Source organism: Manacus vitellinus, unplaced genomic scaffold (assembly GCF_001715985.3).
Source record: "Manacus vitellinus isolate BGI_N305 unplaced genomic scaffold, ASM171598v3 scaffold_3_pilon, whole genome shotgun sequence".
NCBI lineage: Eukaryota > Metazoa > Chordata > Aves > Passeriformes > Pipridae > Manacus > Manacus vitellinus.
The window spans coordinates 33,337,081-33,363,794 of NW_021940535.1; the positions used below are offsets into that span (position 1 = coordinate 33,337,081).

Genomic DNA, 26,714 nt, shown 5'->3' on the forward strand with positions numbered 1-26,714 from the left:
GAAAATGATGTGTCTTATTACCTTTACTTGACTGTAAGAAATATCCCATATGCTGCGCAGATTAAGGAATTTTATTATTAATTATGTTGTGCCCAACATAAACTGGAGCAGTTTCACCTGGACAGGTAAAAATAAAGACTTCATGATTTTGGAAAATCATGAGTTTGTTAACTGGCCTTACATTATAAATCCAGAAGACACACTAACATTTGAAAGTTTCTTGATCAAAACTGAGCCATTTTCTTGGCTCAACAACTGTCAAACTGGAAAATGAGAACTTACCTTTGTTAGAAGCAATATAGTTTCAAAGGCTGTTCTGAACTGAGTCTTAAGAGACAGCTGAAATCCAGAAATATCAACCTGAAAAAGTTACACAAAAATAAGCTTTGTGGTATTAAATTATGTTACAGTATCAAGGTACTCTCCATCAACTACTTTGCAGTGGAATGTCCATGTACAGGCCTTCATTCCTGGGCAAATAACAGAGGGCAACTATACACCAAACTAACATCATAGACACTGGAAACACAAACTGGTTAGTTCTGATACAGTGTTTCTCAAAGGTGTTTTTTTTCAAACCTCTTAAGGGGATCTTATAGGAAAAAAAAAAAAGAGAGAAAAAAATCGCTCCATGCTTTAATTATGCTTGGAACACTTCCATGATCTAAATTAATTGGCAATTTTCCACAACAAATTGTATTTAAAGATTTAATTTATCATCAGTTGTTTGAGTGTTCCATTCTGTAAGCAGTATTACAGCTATATCTATCATAAAACATGCAAATTACAAATGATATCCTAAATTCCAACTACATTGCAATTAAGATGCCTTTTATTTACTGCACTGCCTTTGATTTTAATAAATTGTATATTTTATTTAACTTACAACTAAAAGCAGCTGTTTGGTTCTTTCTATATGTTTGAGGAATTTGTGGCCCATTCCTCTGTTCACATGTGCACCTTCAATCAGCCCTGGGAGATCAGCTACTGAAATCTAGGAAAACAAAAGTTTCAAACAAAATATTTCCAACAAGCAAAACCAGGGATTTCAAACTATCAACAGCAATTATCATTTTAAATAAACAAAACGTAAAGCAATACGTATTGGCTGCTTCAACTATCATCAGAAGCAGATCAAACAACATGCTGCTATTACACAGACCTGTGCTCTTTGTGTTTCCCCCATCTATTTATTTATAGCTGTGTGCAAAGTAGAAAACAGAGGGTAATAATACCTCAGCAGGTCTTGCAAAATTTAGCTATTCCTTGAGAATAAAACAGACTCCGAAAGGCAAGAAGATTAGGTTATCACATTTGTATAGAATTCAAACTGTCACTGGAAAACAAAGTCTGTTCCTTGTGGCTACAGAGGATCATTACTCCAAATACAAACCCACTTAACCTTGTTCCCCTGAGCATGAAAGCTACAAGAATTTGACTTCTGACCTTCAGTTCAAGTAAGATTTTGATTAGTCAGTCAGCTTCCAACTAGAGCCCAGCAAAGACTGCTCCAAAGGACAGGGATCTTATCATTTTCTCTGCTGGTTGAGAGGGTTGTACACAGTTGTAAAGAAGAGCTGAGACAGACCAAAAAAGAGCAGAATAATAAAACCCACCAAACAGCTACTCAGTAAGTCACAGAAAGCTAAGACAGATACTGAAGTACAGAAGAGCAAAAGTAGGGTCTTCAAATCTAATACCCATTTAGACAGCAACTGGATTCAATTAAACAATGCCCAAAGACAGCATACAATAGGTGTGCTACCTATTGCAGAAGGTGACTCAGATATTCTGGCAGAAAATGAAAATGCTTCTGCTAGTTTTCATGATCTGGTACTAAGACCTTAAACCAAAATCATACTCAGATCCTCTACTTTTGTGTCTTTTCTGATGGACAGCACCAGGTAACTCGCATGGATTTACTTCTTTATAATGTACTAAGATAAAATAAGCAAATTCCTACATATTTCTTTAAAAATATCAATGTTCTGTAGGAAAAAATAATGAGTCATTGTTCCTTGAGTGATACAGGAAAGATGCCTCAAGTATTGCTCCTAATTATGTTGCTTATGTTGTTTTGACTTTAGCAGTTGCAATGCTGAGAGTACTTCCTCTTACTCACAGATGTTCCCTGTGATCACAACCACTAGTTCCCTTGACTTTAGAAAAGAGATATTTTGTCCATATAGTTCCTATATAGCACCCAACACTGTAGTATAAATACCAGGAACCGGAAAAATAGCCAACAAAAAGTGTCATTGTCTATGACAAGAAACAGACTTCAAACAAAAAGCCAGGAGTGCAAGTAGATCTCTTGCTGGAGAAAGATAGACCAGCAAGAAAAAGAGGTCCTCATTCATGGAAGACAGTTTTTTAAAAAGGCTATGAAAAATCCCATGTATTTGCAGTACAGCTTTCTAGGATAAGCTACCCTAAACTAGTAGAAAAAATTAATACAAAAAAATTTGCCTGTAGAGATGCAATATGTCTAAGGGCAAATCTGACAAACTAGACTTACTTCCTTTAATACACAGTTTTGTTGAAGTTTGTTAAATGAAAGTTTCAAGCATCAGCTACTGAATCCCCCTAAGATTATTGATTCACATCTGAGGGGTATACTTTTCTGGTTAACTCATCTGAAACCCTTTCATGCATTTGCCTTTTATCTTGGAAGTGATGACTCCAGTGCTGCATGTATCATACACTTCAAAAATGACATAAAAGCACATCAAAGAAGATTCAAGCTTGAAGAATGAAAATGTTTGTTGTAACCTTATATGAAGTTGGGGTCCAAAATCTAAGAGTTTAACTTTTTAGCATTGGTTTCTCCCCCAAGCAGATACTGCAGAAAGGATTCCAGGCACCACACAGTTATCTGACAACTTTATCTGAAGAAGCTGGGTGGAACACAGTTTACAAAAATTAAGGTGGTAGGGCAGTAGCTCCAGCAGTCCTTCTCCAGCCTACCACAAAAGGAACTAGACCCAGGTACCTCACCTCTCAGGTAGTGCACTATCCTGGCTGTTAAGGCAATCACTATCATGTCACACTATTTTAGTTTTTTATTAAAAACAATCAACCCCCCAACCAACAAAAAACACAAATGCAAAAAACAAACTACAAAAGAAACTTAGATTAGTCAACCTAGAAAACCATAACAGGAAGTTATCATAGCTGGGTTATATTCACAAAATCCCATCATTTACTACTGTAGATTTGCAGCTATTGGACAAATCTAGCACTATTTACAATCCATTCTGAAAATGACTCATTCAGTCCAGAGCTCTCAACTTGCAGAAAATTTGCTGCTTCTAAATAAACAGGCTAGTCTCTGAAACAGTAATTTTTTCAAAGTCCTGAATTTAGTAATAGTATACTAAGACACAGCATTCTCAATTCCATAAACAATTTCAGGCCTCTAAGATTATAAAGCAGGATTAGAACCACAGAAAGGAGGCAAGGGAAAATGAGAAGCCATTGACTAAAGTGACTTGAAATCAGTTCTGTGTCATATTACTGTATTTGGCTATAAAGCTTTCTTCTTATTACTTCATGAAATAGTACTTTTTCCAAAACCTTTGTTATGTCCATGTAATTGTACTTGATATGTACAATTATAGAAACACATATAAAAATAACTATAAGTTTTCATTCTCTTTCTGAAATTATGTTAATTAACATAACTAATCATTATATATAACTTTAACAAACAATCAGAGTGAACTTTCATACCAACCTGCTTATAATCTGCATACATGATCTTTCCTAGTTCAGGCTGTACTGTTGTAACTGTGACAAGGGAAAAAAGACAAAGGGAAGAAAACAAAACTGGTTTTAATGTTTAAAAAAATGTTTATGTTACAAAACATTTAAATGTTGTAGGACTTTGTCACTATATTTAAAAAACAAATGTTCAGTAGCAAAAAATTAAAAAAGGAAAAGGAATAAGGAAAGCGTAAAACGAGAGAGAAAAAAAATAGAACACTCAAAAAACCCACTGGTTCACCAAACCTTGTCTCTCTCTGCAGTTCTGTTACATCATCCCAAAAGGGAACAGTGAAGCTAGAGAAGTCTCAGACACAAAAATTATTATCCAGATGACAGAATAGCTTCTAAACAGGGAAAAATAATGAAAGGCAAAGTGAGATAGGAGTCTTCAAACTGAGAAAAAGGCTGTAGAGAATCAGGAGTGGTGCAAGAAGGTCGGTAAAAATTAGCAGTACTTGCACCCTTGCTTTTTAATTAATGAAGATCAGACAACTAATCCTAATTTACCAATAGAAAAATAATAAAAATTCTCTGTTCTTTTTTCAGTGGATAGATTCAAAATCAAAATCTTCTCTGTTGCAAAAACAGGTGGCAGCTAATTCCAAAGCATACAAGATGTATATGCAAAGGAACCTGACAGTACATATTCAATAGACTGAGGATATTAGACACCATAGAGATGGTGCATCTCATATGGAATAAAATGAGCTGAGATGAAAATAAATAGACTCTGTATTCACAGGTTGAAATACTATGAGGGTGTACACTTGAAATTCTGAGGTGGTTAAAAGAACTAGACACTGAAACAGCAAGTATCATTTTGAAGTATTTAATGTAATTAAAAATCAGGCAACATGGTTATCTCCTATTCTTTATTATAAACCTGCAGACCAAGTCAGAGAAAAGACTTCTTGCTTTCGTGAAATATTACTGCTCTAAAAATAAGAGTATCAACTTACATGGATAACTTGCAATCTCAGGTTTGGCATGAGAAATCTTGCTTAACAAGGATGATTTTCCTGCATTTGGAAACCTAGAAAGGAAGTTGAGATTTATACACTGAATTAACAAGTATGTGATTCCTGCATACTTTATTTCCAAATGCACTACATTATCTTATTGAAATTCAATGCTATCAGTTCATTTTTGCACTCATTTACTACCCAGATCAATAGGATTTATTTTTTGAAATCAAACCAGATTAATTTTTCTAAATCCAACAATACTTCCCAAGAATGGAGGCAGGTGAGTTACATAAGTACACGTATAATAGATTTAAGGTAAATCTTTCAAAGTCATTTGGACAGAAATACAGGATGACCATCCAGGTCTACTGGAATTCAGTCTTCATGTGCTATAGCTAATTTTGTAAATTATGCTTACATTCTAAAACCTGTCATGCAAGAACATCTTATCAGCTGGACTTACAGTCTTTTGGCATACAAAACATGGTTCATGAAATCCTCCAATTTAAGTACCAATGATATCTATGCTACAGTTTAGCTAATATAGCAAAGCAAACCAACTCTGTGAGAGAGAGAGGGACTTTGTGTACATAGACACAGACACGCCAAGTTTGTGTATGCTTTTAGGGCATCAAAGTTGTATGAGGGATCCTGAAATTAGCACTAACCTGCTTTGTTACCAGGTAAACTAAAAAGAACACCAGTGAAGATTTTGGAGCTCATCTGTGCAGACCTGACTGTTGTTGACAAGGCATAGCTATACTTGCACATCACAACAAAAATATTCCTTTAGGGATAAGCTACTTTTTACAAAAGCTTCTTCACAGAATACATCTCCCCACTGAAATGGAAACCCAAGTTAAAACTGAAATTGTAGCACACACTTGTTTTAAAGATTAACCTGAGCTGTAAAAGACACAACAGCCTTCATCTATGTCAAACTTTAAGTTAATGCTGACATCAAAGGATAGACCACATTCTTCGCACCTCCTCCAGAAAGACGACACAAGACTTGTGTTCCAGTCAAATTCACAGACAGATGTTCATCACACTATTTCAGGGCAACAGTGATCAAAGAACACTGTGTCTATAGGCAACTGAATGTTGGTCACAAGATACAAAGGCATGTGTCCCACAGAAAACCCTAACACTCTCCATTTGAACATGCAGAACCATGTCCTGTTAACAAGACTGATTTACATTAAGGGCCTTTATAAAGGGGTTGTACACAAATCTGTCTTAAAAAAAAGAAAGCAACCTAATGACTCTTGTTATAACAGGGAAACTACTGAGGGTAGTTGTAATGCACTCTGATGATGGAAGGTGCTTAAAAGACATTCCGGAAGGTTACTCTGGTCATCTCCTCAAGTGAGCATTTTGGTTCCACTGAGGTACAATATGTTCTTTGAAGTTTAAATTGCAACCTAGACTAACACATCACAACGTGTACTCAAACCTGATGGGCCTCTCTCAAGTCCACATGTTGTTTTTACCTGATCTAATAGCAAACCACTTGCAAAAAAGTAAAAGCAACAACCACAAAGAGATCAAAGTACAGCCACAAACTATCAGAGGCTGATTCATATTCTCAACAAGAAAATTATATGCTCCTCTAATTGACTGATAATGATTTTTTAAATCCATTTTGAAGGAAAACTGTCAGCTAAAATACAAGCCAAAATGCAAGATTAAAGAAGTATCAGTGTCATAGAACTCCTATACTTTCACACACTTTAAACCAAGAAAAAAATTCCGTAATTCCTGAAGACCACTCAAAAATTACACAACTTTAGATAAATTTTATATTAACCAAATTATTTCTAATAAGAAAAAAGAACAACACAGCTAGAAAACCATGCTGTCTTCAAGCATCTTTCCATTCTTTACTGGTATATACCAATAAGACTACTTCCACTCAAACTCCTTGTTATTTCATGTTTCCTATGGTTTTTATTAATAAGGACCATGGAGCCGACCTATGTGTAGCAGATGGTGAGTAGACCAATACTTTTACAACTGTAGTTTGTTGAAAGCTTTCGTCAAATAAAAATATATCTATCTGTGTTGCTACAAAGCAGCAACATTGAAAAGCAAGTCCTACTATTCTAGTTTGTAATCACTTTCTTCCAACATTCCAAGCTGTTTATTGGGGAGAGTAGGCAACACAGCCTTTGGAACTCTCTTTAAAACTACTACTGAAAGGATCCACTTGTGCCAGCACCATGAAGTCAAGCATGCAATACAGATAGTGCTCTTGGCTCTGTTTTGCACCTCCTACTTACTTCATAAACATTAGCTAATAGTATTTTGATAATCATTGCAATTGCTAAATGCAATTATATTACTAATTATATATTACCCTGATTCATTAAGCTCTTCTTCCACAAAAGCATAACCAATACTTCACAAATTTTAAAATTAAATTCAATCTGATTTTTGCAAACTGCAAATAATTTAAGTGACAATGCAAATGTACAATAATGTTCATCCTCCAAACTCTCAAATTCCTTTGAAATCACATTTGAAATTTATTTTTTTTTTCTAATATCAAACTACAGTACTTACCCAACTAAGCCAACATCTGCTATAAGTTTCAAATCAAGATGAATAATTCGCTTCTGACCTTTGCAAGGCAAAAAGTTTGTGGCCAAAGAGCCTCCAAGACCTCCACGAGCTGCTAAGAATCTCTCTCCTGCTGCATTAAGCTCTCCTGAAAATAAATTCAGTAGTGAAAAAGCACAATCCCGTGCAGTAGTTTAGTTGTGATTTACCACTTAAATGTCTCTGATTACAAGAAAATTTTCTGTATGGTTCCTTGCAAGAATTTCGCCCTCAAGGTCATGGTGTTTTCTCCCTCTTTGGAAACAAATGAAAGCAATCACACCCCAGCATTACCCTCTGTCATACAGTTTATCACCTCAAGGAAAGTGCTAGGTACAGGCAGGCAAAGTATGGCCAAGACGGTGGTGGTGGTTCTGAAGCCTCTAATATTTGAATTCAAGAATACCACAAAAAATCTGCATTGATAGAGATGTGGCTACACAATGTCTGAAGAGTTTGCTGTATTTTTTCATTAAGATGCAGGCTTTGATATTTCCCTTAGGGTCAGAATAATTAAAATTAAAAAAAAAGGCAACATTTGGATACCTTTAGACACTGACATGCCTACATCATAAACAATTCTTGCCACACACTTTTAGCTAAACATCCAAATCAGGGTAATTTATGAATTTAGTTTGAATTCTAAACAGTGTGAGAAGAGAAACTCTGAAAAACGGCAAAGGAACCATTGAGAGCTATTTCAGGAACACTGTATTGAAACTGATCTTCCTGGTTACTACCGAGCACCACTCTTTAAAAGAAAGAGTAAAAAACAGTTATGTATTTTAAGTAACCTGAAATATTGACATTCAGCAAGGATCTTTGTCTCTTAAGCACTGTAATAATTCAGTAAAGTTATAGGGACACTTACCTGGGTTTTTGGAGACATAAATTATGTAAGGTCTAGAATGGTTCTGTGGAGGATCACTGGCTCCCAGCCTTTAACACTTCTTTGCAAAGCAATTTTCTTTCTGTTGCATTTAGTGATACAAACTAACTACTGCCAATTTCTGGAAGGGGTCCTTGCTTTCCCAACAATTTCTACAGTGCATTTGTTTATCAACTCTTTGTCCAAACAAAGAAAAACACAAACCTATTTTGAGAAATGTTTAACCTTAAAACATCAGAGTGTTAGAAATCTGCTAATGTTATCAATAAATGTGACAAATATTAGATACATTAAAATAAAGCAAATGTTCTTACCAATCTGCTTGCCATCATCAGTAACCAGTGAAATTCCAGGAGGCACATGAACTTCACGATCTTTTCCTTTTTCGCCTTTTAGAGCTCTAACACTGGGAGAAATTAAATCAGGCTTAGTAACTTAAGCTGACATTTTGCTTTCTGGAAAAGTTGTGTGTAACAGCTTTCATCAACCTGACTCTTACCTGCTGTTGGCTCCTGTTCCAGCTACAAATCGCTTGTGGGGATATTTCTCCTTAATGCCCTTTAAGGTCATTCTTTCTTGGGCGACAAACCAGACATCACCACCTCTTCCTCCTTCCCCTCCCAGACGAGGGTGACCCATTCCACCAGTTCCTCCTCTCACATAGACCCGCAAATCGTCTATGAAGTTGCCATACTAACAAAGCAAGTTTCAGTATCAGTATTATGTTCTGTTCATATTTTGCTTTACAAAAACGTGTGTAAAACGGCTTGGACAGAACTCTGATGGCAATAAATGACAGTCCAGAAAGCAGGCGCGTAAAACTCCAAAATATTATTTAGTGAGTGTTTGATCTATCTTCCCCGGCAGCGACACTCGCGGCCCGCATGGCGCCGGGCAGCGGGGCGGGACGGGCGAGCCCCCGGGCCCGAGACACGCGTGGGGCATCACCGCGGGCACCATAACCCGGTCTCCGGCACCGCCGGCCCCCTGCGAGGCGCCCCCGGCAGCGCGGGAGGGTCCCGCCGCGAGCCAAGGCCAGGGCTGCGCGGCCCGGGACACGTGAACTCCCGCAGGAGGCCCCGGCGAGAGGGACAGCCCTCCCCGCCGCCCGTAGCCCCGCCAGGCGGCACGTCCCCGCCAGTGTCTCGGCGGCCGCACTGACCTCCCGCAGCACTGACCTTGCGCGCAGCACTGCCGGCGCCGACCGCACCATGGCGGGAGTCAGCCCGGGCGCCCGCGGGCTGCGAGGACGGGACAGGGCCTGAAGGGCGGGAGTGAGGGAGCTCCCGTGCGCTCGGGGAGCGAGACCCGGCCCGCGCGGGTGCGCAGTGCGCGGCATCGGCCCGGCCCAGCCGCCGCCTCCAATGCCGGCCCGGCCGACGAGGCCAGGCGGCGCTTCGAGCCGCCGGAGTGGAGGGGACCGAGCTGTCCCCGCCGCAGCGCCGTAAAACGTTCAGCGAGCTTTGCGCTCTGTTTCTTGTTACTTGACCTGCTTTTTTCTGCGCTCCATGTTATTTTTAACAAACTACATCCTCTGTTTCCAGCTCAAAATGCTTTTAATTTCTGCTCATTGGACATGCTTGCATCCTACTGTTATGGAATACTTAGAGCAGAAAATCTTTCAGGGATATAAATGGAAGAGTAGGAGACGATGTGGCTGTTGTCTAGCCTAAGTCAAGTCCCCCAAATTCAATGTAAGCCTTTCCTCAGTATCAAAGCAGTTTCACCCCAAGGCGCAAGGCAAGATGGATCATGTTGTGATATATAAATAATTGTGATTTGTGAAACAAATGGGTGATTATATCAAAATAAAACAAACAGATTGTAAAACTGAATTACACCCCCATAAAGAAATAAAACAGACCCTTACAAGGTCAAGAGGCCTAAAACCTCCTTACTATCCTAAGAATAAAATATAGTAGAACTTTAAATCTTTAGGCGCCTGTTCGTCCAAGAATGCATGAATTATGACTGGTTGTAGAGACAACCCTTTTAGCTTTAGCTGTAAGAAAACCCATATATTAAATACTTAGCAAAAACCTGTAGAATGTATATGTATATGATATAATTAATATGCATGAAGTAGCTAAGATAAATACTAAATGTACCCTGTAGTAGAGGTGTGCAGATTTGGGAAACTGGTCCCATTTCTGTCACCCAGCCGGCTGCTTGCTTTTACCATATAACAAACTATTATTTGAAACTTATAGAAACTCGAGACTTTGTTTATCACAATGTCAATGGCAGAAAAGAATTTATTACAGCAGCAAAAAAAATGCAAAACTCCTGTATCGTGCTTTCAGATCATGGGGACTTCATTTGCAGTTCTGAAACAGGTAATATGTAAAATCCAGCGGTAAGTGTTTTGAACTGATCTGTTAAGAATCTTATGACTGGAAAATAGCAAACATGGGTCTGGCCTTGTCCTTGAGGCATTTAACTGAGGGGTCCCAGCTCAGGGCTTGTTGGCTGAAACTTTGGTACTCTCTGGTGACAGCTGTCTCCAGAGGACAAGCTACATCATGAGTGGCTGCCTGTGGATCCCCATCTCTCTCTGTTAAGTCTTTGAAGTGAGACGGGCTAAACTTGGACTGTAATTGCTTATCTTTGAAAAGAAGAAAAGTGACCTGGCCAACCACAGATCTTAAAACCTGGTCTCAATCTCATTGCAAAGCTTTGGAAAAACTTATATTTGCTATATTAATACTCTAAAACATTTGATACAGTATCACCTGGGAAGGAACGAGAATATGGGGGTTAGGAGAGAAATTGTGAAGTGAGATAGCCACAAATAAAGTTGAAAAGGAAAATATAAGCCTTAAAGGGTTTGTTATAGGATGTCTTATTTGATATTTTTTGTAGTCCTGATAAAATCAGCAAGAGCATACTCATGAAATCTCAAAACGAGATATGCTTAGGAATCACCCTAATTACAGAAATGTGCTGGTTTGGCTGCAATAGAGTTAATTTTCTTCACAGTGGCTAAGATGGGACTGTGTTTTGGATTCATGCTGAAAACAGTGTTAATAATTCAGAGATGTTTTAGCAATTGCTGAGCAGTGCTTACACATAGCTAAGGCCTTTTCTTCTGCTCCTCACCCCACCCTACCAGAGTGGGTTGGGGGTGCACAAGGAGTTTGGAGGGGACACAGCCGGGACAGCTGACCCCAACTGATCAAAGGGATATCCCATACTATGTGGCATCATTATCAGTAATAAAAGCTGGGGGAAGAAGAAAGGGGTGGGAACATTTGGAGTGACTGTGTTTGTCTTCACAAGTAACTGTTATGAGTGACTGAGCCCTGCATTCCTGGAGATGGCTGAACACCCACCTACCCATGGGAAGTGATGAATGAATTCCTTGTTTTGCTTTGCTTGTGTACATGGCTTTTGCTTTCTCTATTAAACTGTCTTTATCTCAACCCAAAAGTTTTCTGACTTTTACCCTTCTGATTCTCTCCTCCATCCTGCTGGTGGGGGAGTGAGGGAGCGGCTGTGTGGTGCTTAGTTGTTGGCTGGGATTAAACCATGACAAGGGAGGAGATGTATATCAGGAGATGTATTTCATTTAAAGTAGGGAGGTATTAATGTCATTGTTTAAGGCCCTGGTGAAATCTCATTTGGGGTACTGTGAAAATGTCCAATCAATTGTTCTATAGCTGAGCTAAGGTTGAAGTGACAGAGAGATAGAAGAAAGTTAGGTGCATCACCAGAGAGCTTAAGAGTCTTTCATAAGAACAGATTTTAGGATGGCTCAGCTTGTTTACTTCAATAAAACAAAATCAGAGAGGAGACACAAGTGCTGTCTATAAATATATCAGGAAGGTAAACATGAAGGATGAAAACCATTTAATTTTCAGGGCAAAACCACAAGAACAAACAGGTGTGTACTATTCAGTAATAAATATATCAGGAAATTAGAACACTGTTTCTACTCATTACTGCAATCGAATTATGAAACAGCTTTTTCATGGAATTAGTGGGGGCAAAAATATACCTGTTTTTAATATGGCCCTTCATGAATGTACGAGGTGATTGTACAACAGAGCTTTCTGTACTGGCAGGGAACTAGGCCCTGTCATTCAGGAGGACCTTTCTGTTCTGTGTTACCATGCCAGTCCATAGTACAAACAACAGAACATTTTGTCCAGATTTATGATTCATAATACAGAAGGAGCCGTCAGTCAAGCTGAATAGTAGGCAAGGTTCAGAAGTTTTTACATATGCAAAAGTTAGATTGTGCTACTGTGACTTCGGTAAAGCATATGATGTCAGCATTCTATAGAAAAGAACAGAAAAAAAGGAGATAAGCAAAAGAGTTCCTAAGTCAGATGAAGAAAGTGCAGGGAAGTTGCAGATGGCAAGAAGTTTATCAGCAAAGTTCTTTAAGGATCAAGTCATAGGCCCAGAGTTCTTCTTGGATGCCAATATAAGTATATATGATATTACCCCTTGTTTTCGTGCTTTGTTCTGCTTTTGTGGTACATACTCTCTGAATTTAGTCCTGTGGAATCATTACAACTATTGAGAGCAGGATCTGTAGCTGGTCCACTTAGCAGAGCCTTAAAATCAGTGTGCTGAACTTCCCTAATACACAGCACAAGATTAACAGGTTAACTGGCCCAGAGATGCCAGTAGAGCTACTCACCAATGTTAATTCAACTTATGTAATCAATCCACAACTCAACCTCAAAAAAGAGAAATAAAGAAAAGCTGTATACTATGAGTTGAAGATGTTAAATTTATTGATATAACACTAGATTTGTTTCAACACAAAGCAAGCTCATACCAGCAAGCTCATACTAGCAGGGAATTAAATAATATTTAATTTGAAACGTGCCATTGTGCATTTTCTGGAACCTTTTATACCATTAAGTGCCTCATCACACATAAATTACTGAAATGGAATAATACAAAACTCTGAAGGTTGAGGATATTTAGATGTTTCATTGTCTAAATAGTTTGCTTCAGAAATGCATCTGGTCCTCTAAAGAGACTCTCTCTTATGCCAGGGCAGCAGTGATTTTATCACTAGTGTGTGTGTCATACTTGATCTTCAGTAGCAGGATTGTGAGCACTTCACTGTCAAACCTGTGGCAGAACATCACTCTGTTATTTCTTTGCTTCAGAAGCTGCTAATCAGTGATGCAGAGGGTAACTCAACTCTTTATCTTCAATGAATCAATCTTTTTTACGTATGAGTGTGCCTGTGTCACAGAGATATCTGTAATTCAGTCATACAAAAGGCTGATAGCATTTTAAAGGTCCCCAAAAGGATTTATACATAGTCAATGTGTATTCTGAGTTCCATGCTAAATAATGCTTCAGTTCCTGCTCTTTCTGTTCTTACTGTGTACTTCACATACTTGTATATGGTTGCTTGAAAATCACAAGGGTACAACTACATCAAATCACAGTTTTACCACTATGTTTCTTTCCTCTCATGATATAAATCACTAGGTAGAGTGCTGTCATCAACTCTAACAAGAGGAAGCCATAAAATCTCTTTCCCCAACAATTTTAAAATTTCCACCAGCAGTTTTTTGCAATTTGTGCTTTATGTGCTGTTCTTCTCAGTCTAGGAAAGAACTAACTTCAATGGAAATATGTAGAAATTAAGCTGAAATATTTTAGCAACACAGCTTTATTTAAAGTAGAGTTGAAATAATTAAAAAATGCAAGTCAGGTATTCATGTCCTTGTCTTTCTGAACATCCACACAATGGTTCATTGCAATGCTGGGAAGCTGGCATGAAAGTCTTTATAATTAAAAGAAATAACTACACCAACATACCCAAGGTCCAAATGTTCTAAAATATTGATGTATTAATTTTACAGTTTTATTAAAAAAGATAAAGAGATCTAACCAATGCCAAAGATACACTCTTCAGTACAACAAAGTCCACTAGATGGAGGCATCTCATCTGCAGTAAGGAATAAGCTGAAGTACAACAGTTTAAAATACATGCTATAGAAATACTATTGATGTTGGCAGAATTTTGAGGGAAACATTTTATCTTGCCCAAGTTTGTCTATTCTAAAAAATTAAAAATCAAAGAAATAGTCACTTTTACTATGAGCCATGAGCCATATGAGCCATCTCATAAAACTTAAGTGTTAAACAGCTGTGCTGGAGGCTGTAGGTTTACATGTGGCATATGCTGCATCTTTGGAATTCTTCCTGAACTCCTGCAGAACGAAGAACACAACACAATTTTTCTCTAAATCCCCTTTATATTTAGTCACTACCTCAACAAAGTCTGCTTTCCCAAGTCCTTGGACAGGGTCCCTGGTTTTAAGGGCTTTTCCCTTCAGCCCAAGCTTTTATGTAGCTTTCAGGTACGTTAGATTTTACAAAGGTGGTCACAGACTGACTTTCCTTGACCTTACTTGTTCTGAAATAGAAATTGTAATAACAATACTTACTTAATAAACATGATCAGTGTCTGTCTTTGTGGTGCTTCCATCCTACAAACTTCACATAACATTCCACATGATTATTATTTGCCAATAATTTTGATCTCTGTCAACTTAAATCCTTGTTCCAGGTGGCATCCTCCCACAGATGATGATCCCTCAGTGCTTGACTGACAAGATGCATAACACCAGAAAGGAAAACGAAATATGAAAGTCAGCCTTCAGAATCATTTTGACATTTTTTAGATATTACCGAAGAATTTTAACATAAATAGAGAACATTGTTGATGAGGTGGCATTTTAAAAAGAGATCTTTTTATTCAAAAGGATTTTTCTAAGAAAAATCTGTTCCTTAGCATTTTAATTTCTGTAGTTGTGTTCTAGGAATATCTTGTTTTAAGATTAAAAATGGTGCATTTATTAACTAGATTAGGAAAAGCAGGAGGAGAATGATAAAAATAAATCTGTAGGATGAAGAAATGTTATTGAAGGCTGCCATCAGTGGCTGTTGGATTAAAATGAAATCACTGTGTTTGCACCACTATCCTGTGCTACTACACGTGGATGTTTTAAGCAGGAATGAAATGAGAAGAAGGAATTGATGCCATAACCAAGCAACTGTCCATTTCTTTACATGTCTTCAAATGCCTTTGAAATTTGGCTGTTTCACTGTGAGATTGATCACACTAATAAATTCAATAGTGCATAAAGCAAACTAAAAGGAAAAAGGTTTTCTTAACTTGAAAACTTATTGAATGTTATTTTTTATTAGTGATATGAAGGAGCTTTCTTAAAGGTAGGTTCTTTCCACAGCCTTCCGAATACTTTAACCTCTTTGGTTATGGAAGCTGCCATAGAATTTCAAGGAGTAATTATATCTAATAGCACTTTAGCTCCTTTCAATGATACAAAGAGTTCAGAGATAAGCTAACTGTATTCCAGTCTTGCAGATATTTTTGTCTATATGACTGTGTAGGTTCAAACATAGCTTACTTTTTGAAGCAAGATTTTGAAATGATGTTGGCATTGCTTGGCTGCAAAGGCTTCCAGAAGATACCTAATTAATCTGAACACTGTCATTTTAGAGCAGATTTGTATTTGTGTTTAAGTACTGTGTATACTGGCTTTTAGACAGTAATCATTATATTTCCACTTGAAATAACAGACTGTTCCTATCATGTTCAAGTCCACCAAAGCATATTATGAACCTTTACAGACCCAATTTTACTACATATTTATCCTTTTCCATTACTTCAAACATTGTCCCTACATGTTCTGGTGGGCAAACAGGAACATGGATGGAAACCTAGGTTTTTGAAATAGGAGTTCATTAAATGAGAGTGTTCATGTTACTGATTCGGAGAAAGATTTGCCGTCCATTGTGTTTTCCTCCCTCTGACAGCCCTCTGCCTCTCCTCTTCCCTGACACCCACCCCCACGAAGGCAGTCTCTCCAGGTGAGGCCCCAGCCCAGCCTGGGCTCACACTGGTGACTGCTGCAGAAAGAGGTGGGGCTGCCACAGCCACAGCTCCCTCCACCCTTCCACCGACCTGAGTTCAGCTGTTGCTGCTGCTGCTTTGCCAGTGCCAGAGTCGTCCCTGTGCAGTGTAATTCCAGCATCCTTGGAGCATCCAACAGCTGCCGGGCACTTGCAGCTCTCTCATGAATTTCTTTCTTTTTCTTCAAGTGGCTGACTTCTTGCTTCAAGGCTACTATTTTCCATCTGCTCACAGAAACACTGTAAGTACAACTTCTGCTGTGTCTCCTCAGTTATTACCTCTGTGAAATTCATCTGTCTTGTACTGAATAGTAGGAGTTACTAGTTAAAAGAGGTTTGTTGCGGTCTCTGCTCCTGTTTGAGGTATTCAAGTGGACCATTAGCATTTTAGTTTTTAGCTGGATTAAAACATGAAATGAAATCAAAACAACTAAAAATGTTGGTGGTTTCCTGGTTGCCTTTTTCCTACATTGTAGCTAAATTGACAGTTTATCCTTTCTCTGAATGCTGGTGCCTAGTGAATAGTGGAAGTGAGAAGAGAAGCATTTCCATCCCTACTTATTTGCTGGAATGAGTTTTGTAAAGCGCAAGGAAGAGAAGCTTTAATGCATATTGATAAACTCTTGGGATGCTGAGGCAGTTAATCCTGCTGCCTGCTGGAATGCAGCTGGCCAAGGATGTTTTAAAAAGGAGCTAAGCTGGGGGGTATCAGTTTGTCTCAGCTCCTTGGGTTCTGAAGCTGAGGTAAAGGAATACATGACTTTAGGGACCTCAGATGGCTGCAGCAGTGTGATTACACATTCAAACTAAAAATCATCCCAGGACCTGAAGGCTACAGCAAAAGGGCCCATTTCAAGCTGTCCTGTTTCCTGACCTGGTTTGGTATGACCTGAACTCCATGGTGTCACCTCAACTCTGTATTCTTAAAGACATTTCACATAAATGTTGTATTATCTATGGATTGGCCTCTCTTTAATTGCATCACTAGGAGCTGCAGAAAGGATATCAGTATGTTAACACTCTGAAGACATCATAGACTAACTTTTCGTATTGACAGTGCCAAAGATATTCAGAATGGGAGAACACACTTGCAGTTCTGGCCAAGTTCCCACTAAAATTTGCACAGTTGCCGAAAATGTTGCCTTTTATCTGCATAAAACCTCACATAATTTTATAATTGTTTTTTACATTCTGAATTGGAAACTGTGGGAGTGAGTATGGCAACAGCCACTTGACAGAGAATTGATTTAAGACACCAATATAAGGGGCACTATCTGAGAGTCTTGACTGTCTTTTCAAACTTCTTATGCTCATTTGAGTTTGTTTTTGCTTTTGTTTGTTTGTTTTACAGTGCTATTCCACTGTACTTTATCCTGACAGGAAGGACTGATTAAAAATAATAAATTATCAGGTGTTTTAGTGATGTTCTGTCTATACTTGCCTCAAGGATATGGAATACACATCATAGGAAAACTGCATTTTTCCCAGAGGGAATCCATGTGTAATAATGAATACATATTCTGCAGCATTTGAAGTTCTCATTATGCCTCCTGTATTATTACTCTTTCCATCTCCATTTCTCCAGATAGTTTCTGTGTTTTGAATATATGGTAGAAATAATTGTGCCAAAAGTTTATGTAATTTTCTAACATAAGCCAGAAAGGAATTTGCCTTTTTCCAGTCTTTCAACACCTACTGAATGAGTTCAGAACGTGCTAATGCTCACCCAGTAGAGTGTATGGTCTGGTTTACCATACCTTCATTACCATCTTTCTGAGCTGAGCTTTTCCATGAAAGACTGGCTATTTATAGCTCTGTTACTTGTTTGATAGCTTACCACTAGTATTCTTTAAACATCTGCTATTGACCTGATTTTACTCATGATCCAAGTGCAGGAGTTTAAGGGAAGAAGTCTTGGTCTCAAGGAGCCCTTCTGGCATAGGGTCTGGTCACTTCAAACTTTTTGCTTCGGGGTCTCATGTTCTAAACAGCATTAACAATTTCCAACCTAGCTTCTGTGTCAGGGTTCATTGACTGGTATTTATTATGTGGTTTAAAAAAAAAAAGTATTTTTCTGTATATATGCATGAATAGCCTCTTGGGGTACCCTTGAACTACATAATGGCAGAATGACTGTGATTGTATATGTTTCATTTTCAGGTATCTTGTTGAAGTATGGAATTTGTATGGAAACGAAGGTGGTATCTTCAGCTGGGCTGTATATTGATAGTGAATTTGGTTTATGCCAATCTAGACTATCAAAAAGAAACTCCGCCAAGCCTGGGTGAGATTGACCATCAGTGCTGGGAGGTATCATCCCATGGGTTGGTGGAGATGAAGAAACTCAAGGTAGTAGATACAGTCATCGCTCTCTGGGACTTCATGATGTTCCTAAAGGAATCCCCTAAGCCCAAGCACAATGAACTCTTCAATGATTTAGCCCAGAACTTCTGGGATATGTATGTAGACTGTGTGCTCTCAAGATCCCATGGAATGGGCAGAAGGCAATTAACATCTCCCAAATATTCTTCCACATACTCACACAGAACTTTAGAAGGTAATTATAGGATATGGTGTTAGTCTGTTATGTACTGACATTAAAATGAACCACTGCTTTAACCTTGCCCTTGATTGTTTAGACAACTCAATATAATAATTTCCAGTTTTCTATCTCTACTTGTCAAAAGTGTTTGCATCTTTCAAAAGTAGCTGCTTTCACAATACATTAGTCACTAGTCGTCAGGGCACTACATTTCTATATTTAACAAAGTGTAAAATATGTTGGGTATGCACATGGGAGTGTATGGAAATGGATGCTGAATTCTCTGTTTATCACTGTGTGCATATCAATGATAATACATTAATACAATAGTTACAATACTATTCCTGGTATTCAGACTTCAGTCTCAGCTTTGGGGAATTATCCCTCTGTGAAAAGGGAAGACTAAATCCCTGGCCATTTGAACCATATTCTTCCCGTTAAAACTACTAACACATAATGTGATTTAGTGGTCACCGAGAATCACTAAACAGTGACAGATTCTGGTCATCATTGCCTAGGATGAGTACTGAGATCATGTACTGGCTTTACATCTTAGTAACCAGTCCTAGATCTGTTATCTTCCTTCCCCCTCAGTAATGGACTTTTTTTTCTGATGTATCCAGTCAGATGATTTAGGTTTTCAGACTGAAGATGGAGATCATTTAATCCTGGCTTTCCTAACATATTGCTTAGACAATAACTACCTTTCTTTCATAATCTTGCAGGGTCTGCTTTCACCAACCGATTTTAGGCCGAAAGGGGAGAAAATTAAGATACCTCAGCAAGGCAACATCAAAATGAAGGAGCACAAAAACACAGCATATATTGTAGATGCTTAGACAAATCCTTTGGCATGGTTAAATTTTTTTTTTCTTTTCCTTGTATAAAGTTCTTAATCACTGCTAAACTGATAAGTATATGAGCCCCCACATTGTCACTTTTGCTTTCCTGTCTTGCAATCAACCAATCTTGCCTTTTCCACACTGCATGGTCTGAATGATTTTGTGTTTTGAACTTTGTTTTACCTTTGTTCTCTCAGGTAAGATTGTAAGTCTGCATGTGTCATATTTTTGTAGTCTTGTCTTTTCCAATAATTCTCTTTTTAAAAAGTTAATTTTGATGGAAACCCAGTATATTTTTATACATTAAGCAATGCAGAAAATGTCAACAAACATATTTTATACAGTGCCTGGCAGATACTACTTACTTCTAAGAATTGAAAAACCAGAAATGTGACATCAAGCTAACAAGAAGGATTATGCTCATTGTAATGTCTTGTGCAGTCTAAACTTTGTATTTTATCACTGCTTATTCTAAGCTATGGATTAATTAAAATATTTTTCTAAGTAGCAAGGTTTGAATACTAGTAATTTTCTTGTCTATTAATATGTTATTTGAAAAGCCACCACTACATTACATTAAGAACAGTGCTTTACGCAAGCCTGCAAATAAGGTGATGCAATCCATCCCCGTCACAGCAGGCAACAGGTGGGAAGAGACCCTGAACCAAGTGGTTTGAAAGACTGAGAGACTGACTTGACTACTGCTCCCAGTGTAAACCATTGAGCATGGATAAAATAATTCATGGAGATTAACCACCTAGATAATCCAGTTCTTCTGAGCACAAAAAGCCTAAGAAATGCTGACTGTTCTCCACTTTACTCCTTGGGCAATGCAGCTTGTTCAGCCCTTGTTGTATTCTAGACTGTTATGAGATTCCAGCTGTTTTTTATTATTGTAGGAAAGAGTACTTATGCAGTAATGGCATATAAACCTTCATAAGTAACAAGAAATCCATCCCACATAATGCCTAGCTCATATATAGTTTGTAAAATATCCAGCAAGCCTCATAGATTTGTAAATGTTTATTTAGGTAAACACAATATTGAACCGCATCTTCTAAAATTTGTCTCCTACAGTATTTTGGAGAGGGTAAAAAAGTAGTGAGAGATTTCTCTTTACCCATGAGACTTTAACAGTTCCAGGAGCCTCTAGGTAGTTGCGAACTGAGGTTTCTAAAGCATTCATGTGGGCAGAGCTCAGCTCACAGTATAAAGCATATTTTAGGGAAACTGCCTTTTAGACCAAGATTGGACCATCTCCACTCCTACGCCCAGAGAAATAAAACCAAATTATTTTATTCCCCTCTCCCACTGCCTCCTATGCAAATTTTTATGTTTGTATATGTATTTATATGTAATTATGAAACACTTCTTGATTTAATGAGTATCACTCTAAGTTCCTGATATAAATAATATTTTAAATACACCTTTTCTTTTGAGCAAACAGAGGGAGTCATGACGTACCCAAATCCAGCAGTTTCAGGAATCTGTTCCAGCAATATCCAGTTTATAAAGAGGCATACTATATTGCACTGGCAACAAATGTTTTAACTGTCATGAATCAAATAAATAAATTCCCCTTGTTCACAAATAATTTTATTCATTACCTACAGAATTGTCAAACTATAATAACATTTTAAAGGTGATGTTTCCTGTATGAATGGTCTTTTAATTGAATGTAAGAGCAAAGTATCCTATGCAATTTTAAAGGCTTCATCTTTCTTCAGTCTTTCTTTGAATTAGCTTTCTGTAGGAGATAAAGGTGCTTAGCATCTACCATAATTGGCTGCAGAATGCTTGAACAATCAAGTGCTATGGTCACCCTGTGGCATCTGCCAAAGGGGCAGGTGATTGTGAACCACAGGAACACAGCACCATAAGCAGCAGCAGCAAACAAATTCCAGGTGGACATACTATGATGGACATGTCTATGACAGAGCCATGGAAAGTCACAGCTGGATACCCCAGGGATGCCTGCCTGAGGGATTAACATGGAAGGAATGGGAAGACCTTTTCTTCTACCAGTACTCCTGCTCTTTTCCATCCCTAGGTTACAGCAGGGACAGCAAGCCCAGTTTCTTGGGTGTCATGTGTCCCCTGCTCCCTTGACAGCCAGACCACGGTCCATGGCTGGCTGGGAAAATCAAATGTTGTCTGTGCTGCAGCAAGCCTTGTGTTAGTATTAATTAATTAAGTATAAACGTAAGCATTTGGGGAAATTCTATCCCCTTTCTTCTCCAGTCGTTATTAATTTACATTAATGCTCAACTAACAAGAGCATTTGCTTGCAGTCAGGGTGTCTGTAGCAGAAGCACAATGCAGTTGGGGGAGATATTCTGTGGGGCTCACTTTGTGCCTGATTTAGTTTTTGCATAAGCAAAACTGATTTCCAGTTAAAAGTTCTTTATCCATACCTTGGCTACACTCTACTGCTGTAGTCTTTGCTCAAAAATTGGAAGGACTTACAGAATTCCTCTAAGTTTTGTTTTTATTTTTAAATAGGCCTTTGCCTTGCTGCCAGTAGTAATGAGTCACCCACATATTCACATATGTGCAAGCATGTAAAAAACCTTCTAAATATCACAGTCTTTGGTCTCCTAGCAAAATATTTATTGTTTGGTTTTAATCGTGAAAAGACAATGGAGAATACAATCTCTCAAGCAGTAATAAAGGAGCAAAGCTGCTGCAGAGTTGTCAGAGAAATATAAACATAAATAACTGAGCAAGACTTTACTTGACACAGAGGACTTCAGTAAGAGAATATCTATATACCTTAGCTAACATTTCTTGCAGGCAGGTAAGAAATACACGTCCAGGGTTGTTTTATAAAACATACCTAAACTTCATCAGGATAATTTTGGGAAAAAATGTCATAATGAAAGTAGATTATAGTTTAAAAGTATCAGTCAGCAGAGGGCCAGTTTAGAGACTTTTCTAAACTTCAAGTACCATTTTTCATATAGCTGTTTTATTTTACTTCATTATTTTCTTAGAGTTCTTATTTTTATAAAATTTAAGTAGACTATTTTGAAACAAAAATATAGCAAATTCTGGCATTGCCCAAATTAAGAGAGAAGAAAATATCTTAGAAACTGAGCTATCTACATAAAAGTCTGCTGCTTACCAGCTTGTGTTGGTATTCTAGAGGTGCTAGGGTGGAAGAGGATGAGTTTTTGTTGGAGATAATACGAGTAATAGCCCAACAAATAATTAGATTAATAAGACAATTTAAAGAGCTGTGGACAACCCATAAGGAGCAGGACATTTCAGCATGTCTCTCCAACAGGCTCAGAGAAACTGTTGGCATAAACAAGCTTTTAAGTGAGAGTTTAGATGAAGACTGAGAGAAGTAGGTGTCAGAAGTCCTGATGCTAAAGGTGGCAATTCAAGGAACAAAATGGACAAGAACGACGTGGGTATGGTATCCAGGAAAATGAAGAACTGAATGTGTTTATGTGAAGGTTTGTCACCCTGCTCAATGAGATACTTAAACTGCAATGTGTGGAATGTGTCGGCAAGAGATGGAAATATAAATAGCAGACCTACTGATGGTGGATACTAGCTCACAAAGTTATTAGACTAAACATACCTGTCTACCATACTGTACAGGGTACTTTATTAAAAAAACATCCCCATATTTATATTAATTAAGGGAAAATACAATTTTACTCTCAAGATGTTCTAAGCAATTTATCAAAGCATTACAAATAGATTTTATCCTGTATCTACATATAGGTAACTATATATTAATACTCAAAGCACTGTTTGGAACATTGTCTATTCTACAGGTACTGATTTTTTCTTGACAGAGTCCAATGTTTTATTTCTTTTGATCTTTTTTTGAGCCCCCCTTTACAGAGGGCTTTCCATGAGCAAGGTCTGTAACAGCCAGTGGCCCTTGAATGAATTGACGAGGTGTACTTTCAACAGTTACTAAGCGACCAGGCCCGATCTGAAATACAAAATAAATACACTGCTTGACTTTCATGTTAGCATTTAAAAAAGATGAAAGTTAAATCATGAACTGTCTTTTGAAAATATTATTCAACTGGTGGAGATGCCTCCGAGGTTTCTGAGGCCCACTGAAAATATCCTTTACACTAAATTCACAATTTGTTCCCATCAATAAAAAAAAAAAAAAAGGAGAATGTTTTTCAGCAGGTGATTTTATGTGCTCTGCTTTTCTGCCTTCATTCGGATCTTATGAACTGAAAAAAAGAAAATCAAGCTTTTATTACAATAGAAGTTTGCTGTGTAATGCTATTTGGATTTGTATAGAATATCAGCCACAGATTTTGTCCTCAGAATTTCGCTACACATTAGTACTTCAAAGGAAAAAAAAAGGAACAGACCCTCTTTGCAATTGCCTATAAGTACTGCTCCAGGAAGACTCCAAGACTGAAAGAGGCATACCCTTTACAGTCTCATTACTACTCTTTATACTGAATAGGTTTAGGTCTTTGAACAAAAATTCCTGAGTGATAGCTTTGTCTTCTAACTGTGACCTACTGAAACAAAAAATGCAACTCTTTGAGTGCATGTGGATCACATTTGATTACTTGACCTTAACTGGTTTGCAACAACCATCTTAGCTTAATCTTCATCTCGTGCTGCTAAGGGTGTTTGCCAGAGAGGAGGGAAGAAAATTCTTGCATAAAAAAACTTTCTAGCCATATCTGTAATTTGTAATTCTTCTAAGCAATGCACCCAAGGAATTTTATATGACGCTGCTGATGTATTAATTTTCTCAATACACTTATTTTGCAAAATGGACTAACCTTTTTCCTGTTTTTATCTACAGTTATTGAAATATAGAATCATGAAGATTATAGAATCATGAAGATATTTTCTTGTTAAATCCTCTTCCTCAAAGAAATGAACAATCTTGGCTTGAGGTTCAAGCCTCTAAAATAAAATCTAACAATATATTTCTCTCTACTAACAATTGTCAGATCACCCATGTTTATATCTAAATTTTTCAGATACTTTCTGCAAAATATTGCTGTTTAACAGTATCAGTGATGTATATGCAAATAAGTAAACTTTTCCAGCCCACTTCATCTTGCATTCACAGATGCTTCCCTCCATATATCTTTCTGAAGTTTAGGACAAAGATAATTTGATAAAAATCCTAGTCCGGCACTCTTGAGACAATCCCCTTGCTTCTCACTAAGCTTATCTCTTCTTCATCACATCAAATGTGAACTGCCTCTTTACTTTTTCAAGTTTCAGCCACCTTAGTTGTCATTATTCATTCATGGTGGAGAGCCCATGATAATAGAATCTCTCGTCTTGTACAAGTTTGAAAACAGCACCTCAGCTTGTTTCTCCTTATGTGTAAGAGTAACTTATAAGCAGCCATGAAACTATCCCTCCCCCTAAAATCCTCTTTAGCTGTGATGCTTACACAGAAACAATCCAGCTAGCTCAGAACCAGTTATTGACTAGAATGGGGATTCTCTCATGTCTTACCACATCTTGTCAAAACCCAACATCTAAACATGCTCTTAGGCCTGAATGAGATCTTAACAATGGCTTTTATTTTCTCACACTTGAATTAACTGACAGAAATGAGAAAAAACCCAAGTTTTCTGCAGATACAATGACTGGCTTATCTGCAGACAGTCAGGAACACACAACTGACAAAGAACCCCTCTTTGTTGGGGTTTGGATGTATTAGAGACCACACATTTGTCCAACAATAAATGAAGGAGATCTTGACCTCAGCAAGGTTTTCATGAGTGGCTGCCTCAGAAGAGCTAGGGACCATCTTGCCCACACTTTTTCAGAGTAATCTGCAGATCTGAATCTCATTCTGACCAACTATTTGCCTGAGGATATGTCAGAACGGGAAACGGTGGTTTTCAGGAGATACAGAGTCTGTCTTATATACTTGGAGCTTGTCAACATAAACATTCTTAAAGAAAGCATAAGCAGCAGCACATATATAGCCAGAATAAACCCCAAACCACTTTCATATTAATGAAAATAAAACAGTGTCATTGAAGATTACTTACTGTTGTATGCAGGCCTTCAATATCAGTAGAATGGACTGCTCCAGTTTGAGTCTTTACTTTAGGTCTGGAAGCGTCTATTGCTTTTTCCTGAAGCTTTTTTGCTTTCTGAAGATAAAAAAAAGGCAAAATTGTTTTAATCTGAATTAATTGTGTCATTTGCACTTGTTCAAAAATATACTAACAAAATGACAAAATAAATGAGGTGATAATCCTATTTCCTTTAATTGTAATACCATCCCTCTGGCTCGTAACTCTTTCTTGTACTGAAGACCTGAAAACAGAATAAATGGACGTGGCATTGCAAGGGCGGGAAGGGAATCCTCGCTGGCTGTGACCTGCGGGCTGTATTCTAACACATGGATGTGCATTAGCTGCTGTGAGCCTTCACCACCACAAGAGCGCACTGTTGCCTCATGATCAGCTTGTCACCCCATGCTCAGCACACGCCTATATCGCCTTTCAGTCTTCAGCTGTTCTGAGGCATCACAACACAACCTCAATACATCCACGTTGAATGTTTTCTTTTTCTGAACCTCATGAGCCTATCCCTCCAGCTTGTCAAGATCCTTTTGAACAGCAACCCCACCTCCCAGCATATGGATTGCTTCCTCCAGCTCAGTGTCAGAATCACAGAATGGTTTGGGTTGGAAGGGGACCTTAAAGATCATCTAGTTCCAACCCCTCTGCTGTGGACAGGGACACCTTTCATTAGACCAGGTTGCTCAGAGCTCCATCCAACTTGCCCTTCAACACCTCCAGGGATGGGGCATCCACACCTGGAATGGGGATGTGATGAGGATGGATAGTGATCCAATATGCAAGTAATCAATGAAAATGTTAAATCAACCCTATATTATCAACCCTATAATAAACTCTGAGGAATACCACTCAAAACTGACTGCTAGTTAAACTTTAATCACTGACCACTGTCCTTTGAGCCCATCAGTCCAGCCAGTTTTTCATCCAACTTGTAGTCCACCCGTACGTAGTTCAGTCTGTATCTCCCCATTTTGGCTACAAGAAGGCTACCACAAGACAAAAACCTTGCTAAAGCCAAGAGAATAGACATCTACCTTCCTCTTTCTCTAGAACAAATAATTTTTTCAGGCAATCACATTGGCAAGGCATGACTTGTCCTTGGTAAACCCATAACAGACAAACTACTTATCCCTCATG

At 38.1% G+C, this 26,714-nt stretch overlaps 1 protein-coding gene across 3 annotated transcripts in view; it reads right to left on the bottom strand.

Annotated features, from left to right (window-relative positions):
- Positions 1-26,714, bottom strand: part of CFAP69 (cilia and flagella associated protein 69) — a 53,903-nt gene that overhangs the window by 2,645 nt on the left and 24,544 nt on the right. For all 3 annotated transcript variants that reach the window (XM_018075620.2, XM_018075619.2, XM_018075618.2), the window contains 8 exons: positions 25,539-25,643; positions 8,723-8,916; positions 8,538-8,629; positions 7,299-7,443; positions 4,728-4,801; positions 3,737-3,789; positions 887-994; positions 283-360 (listed from right to left, as the gene is read on the bottom strand). In XM_018075620.2, coding sequence (XP_017931109.2) covers positions 283-360; positions 887-994; positions 3,737-3,789; positions 4,728-4,801; positions 7,299-7,443; positions 8,538-8,629; positions 8,723-8,916; positions 25,539-25,643 — 849 coding nt within the window. The remainder of the gene's footprint in view (positions 1-282; positions 361-886; positions 995-3,736; positions 3,790-4,727; positions 4,802-7,298; positions 7,444-8,537; positions 8,630-8,722; positions 8,917-25,538; positions 25,644-26,714) is intronic.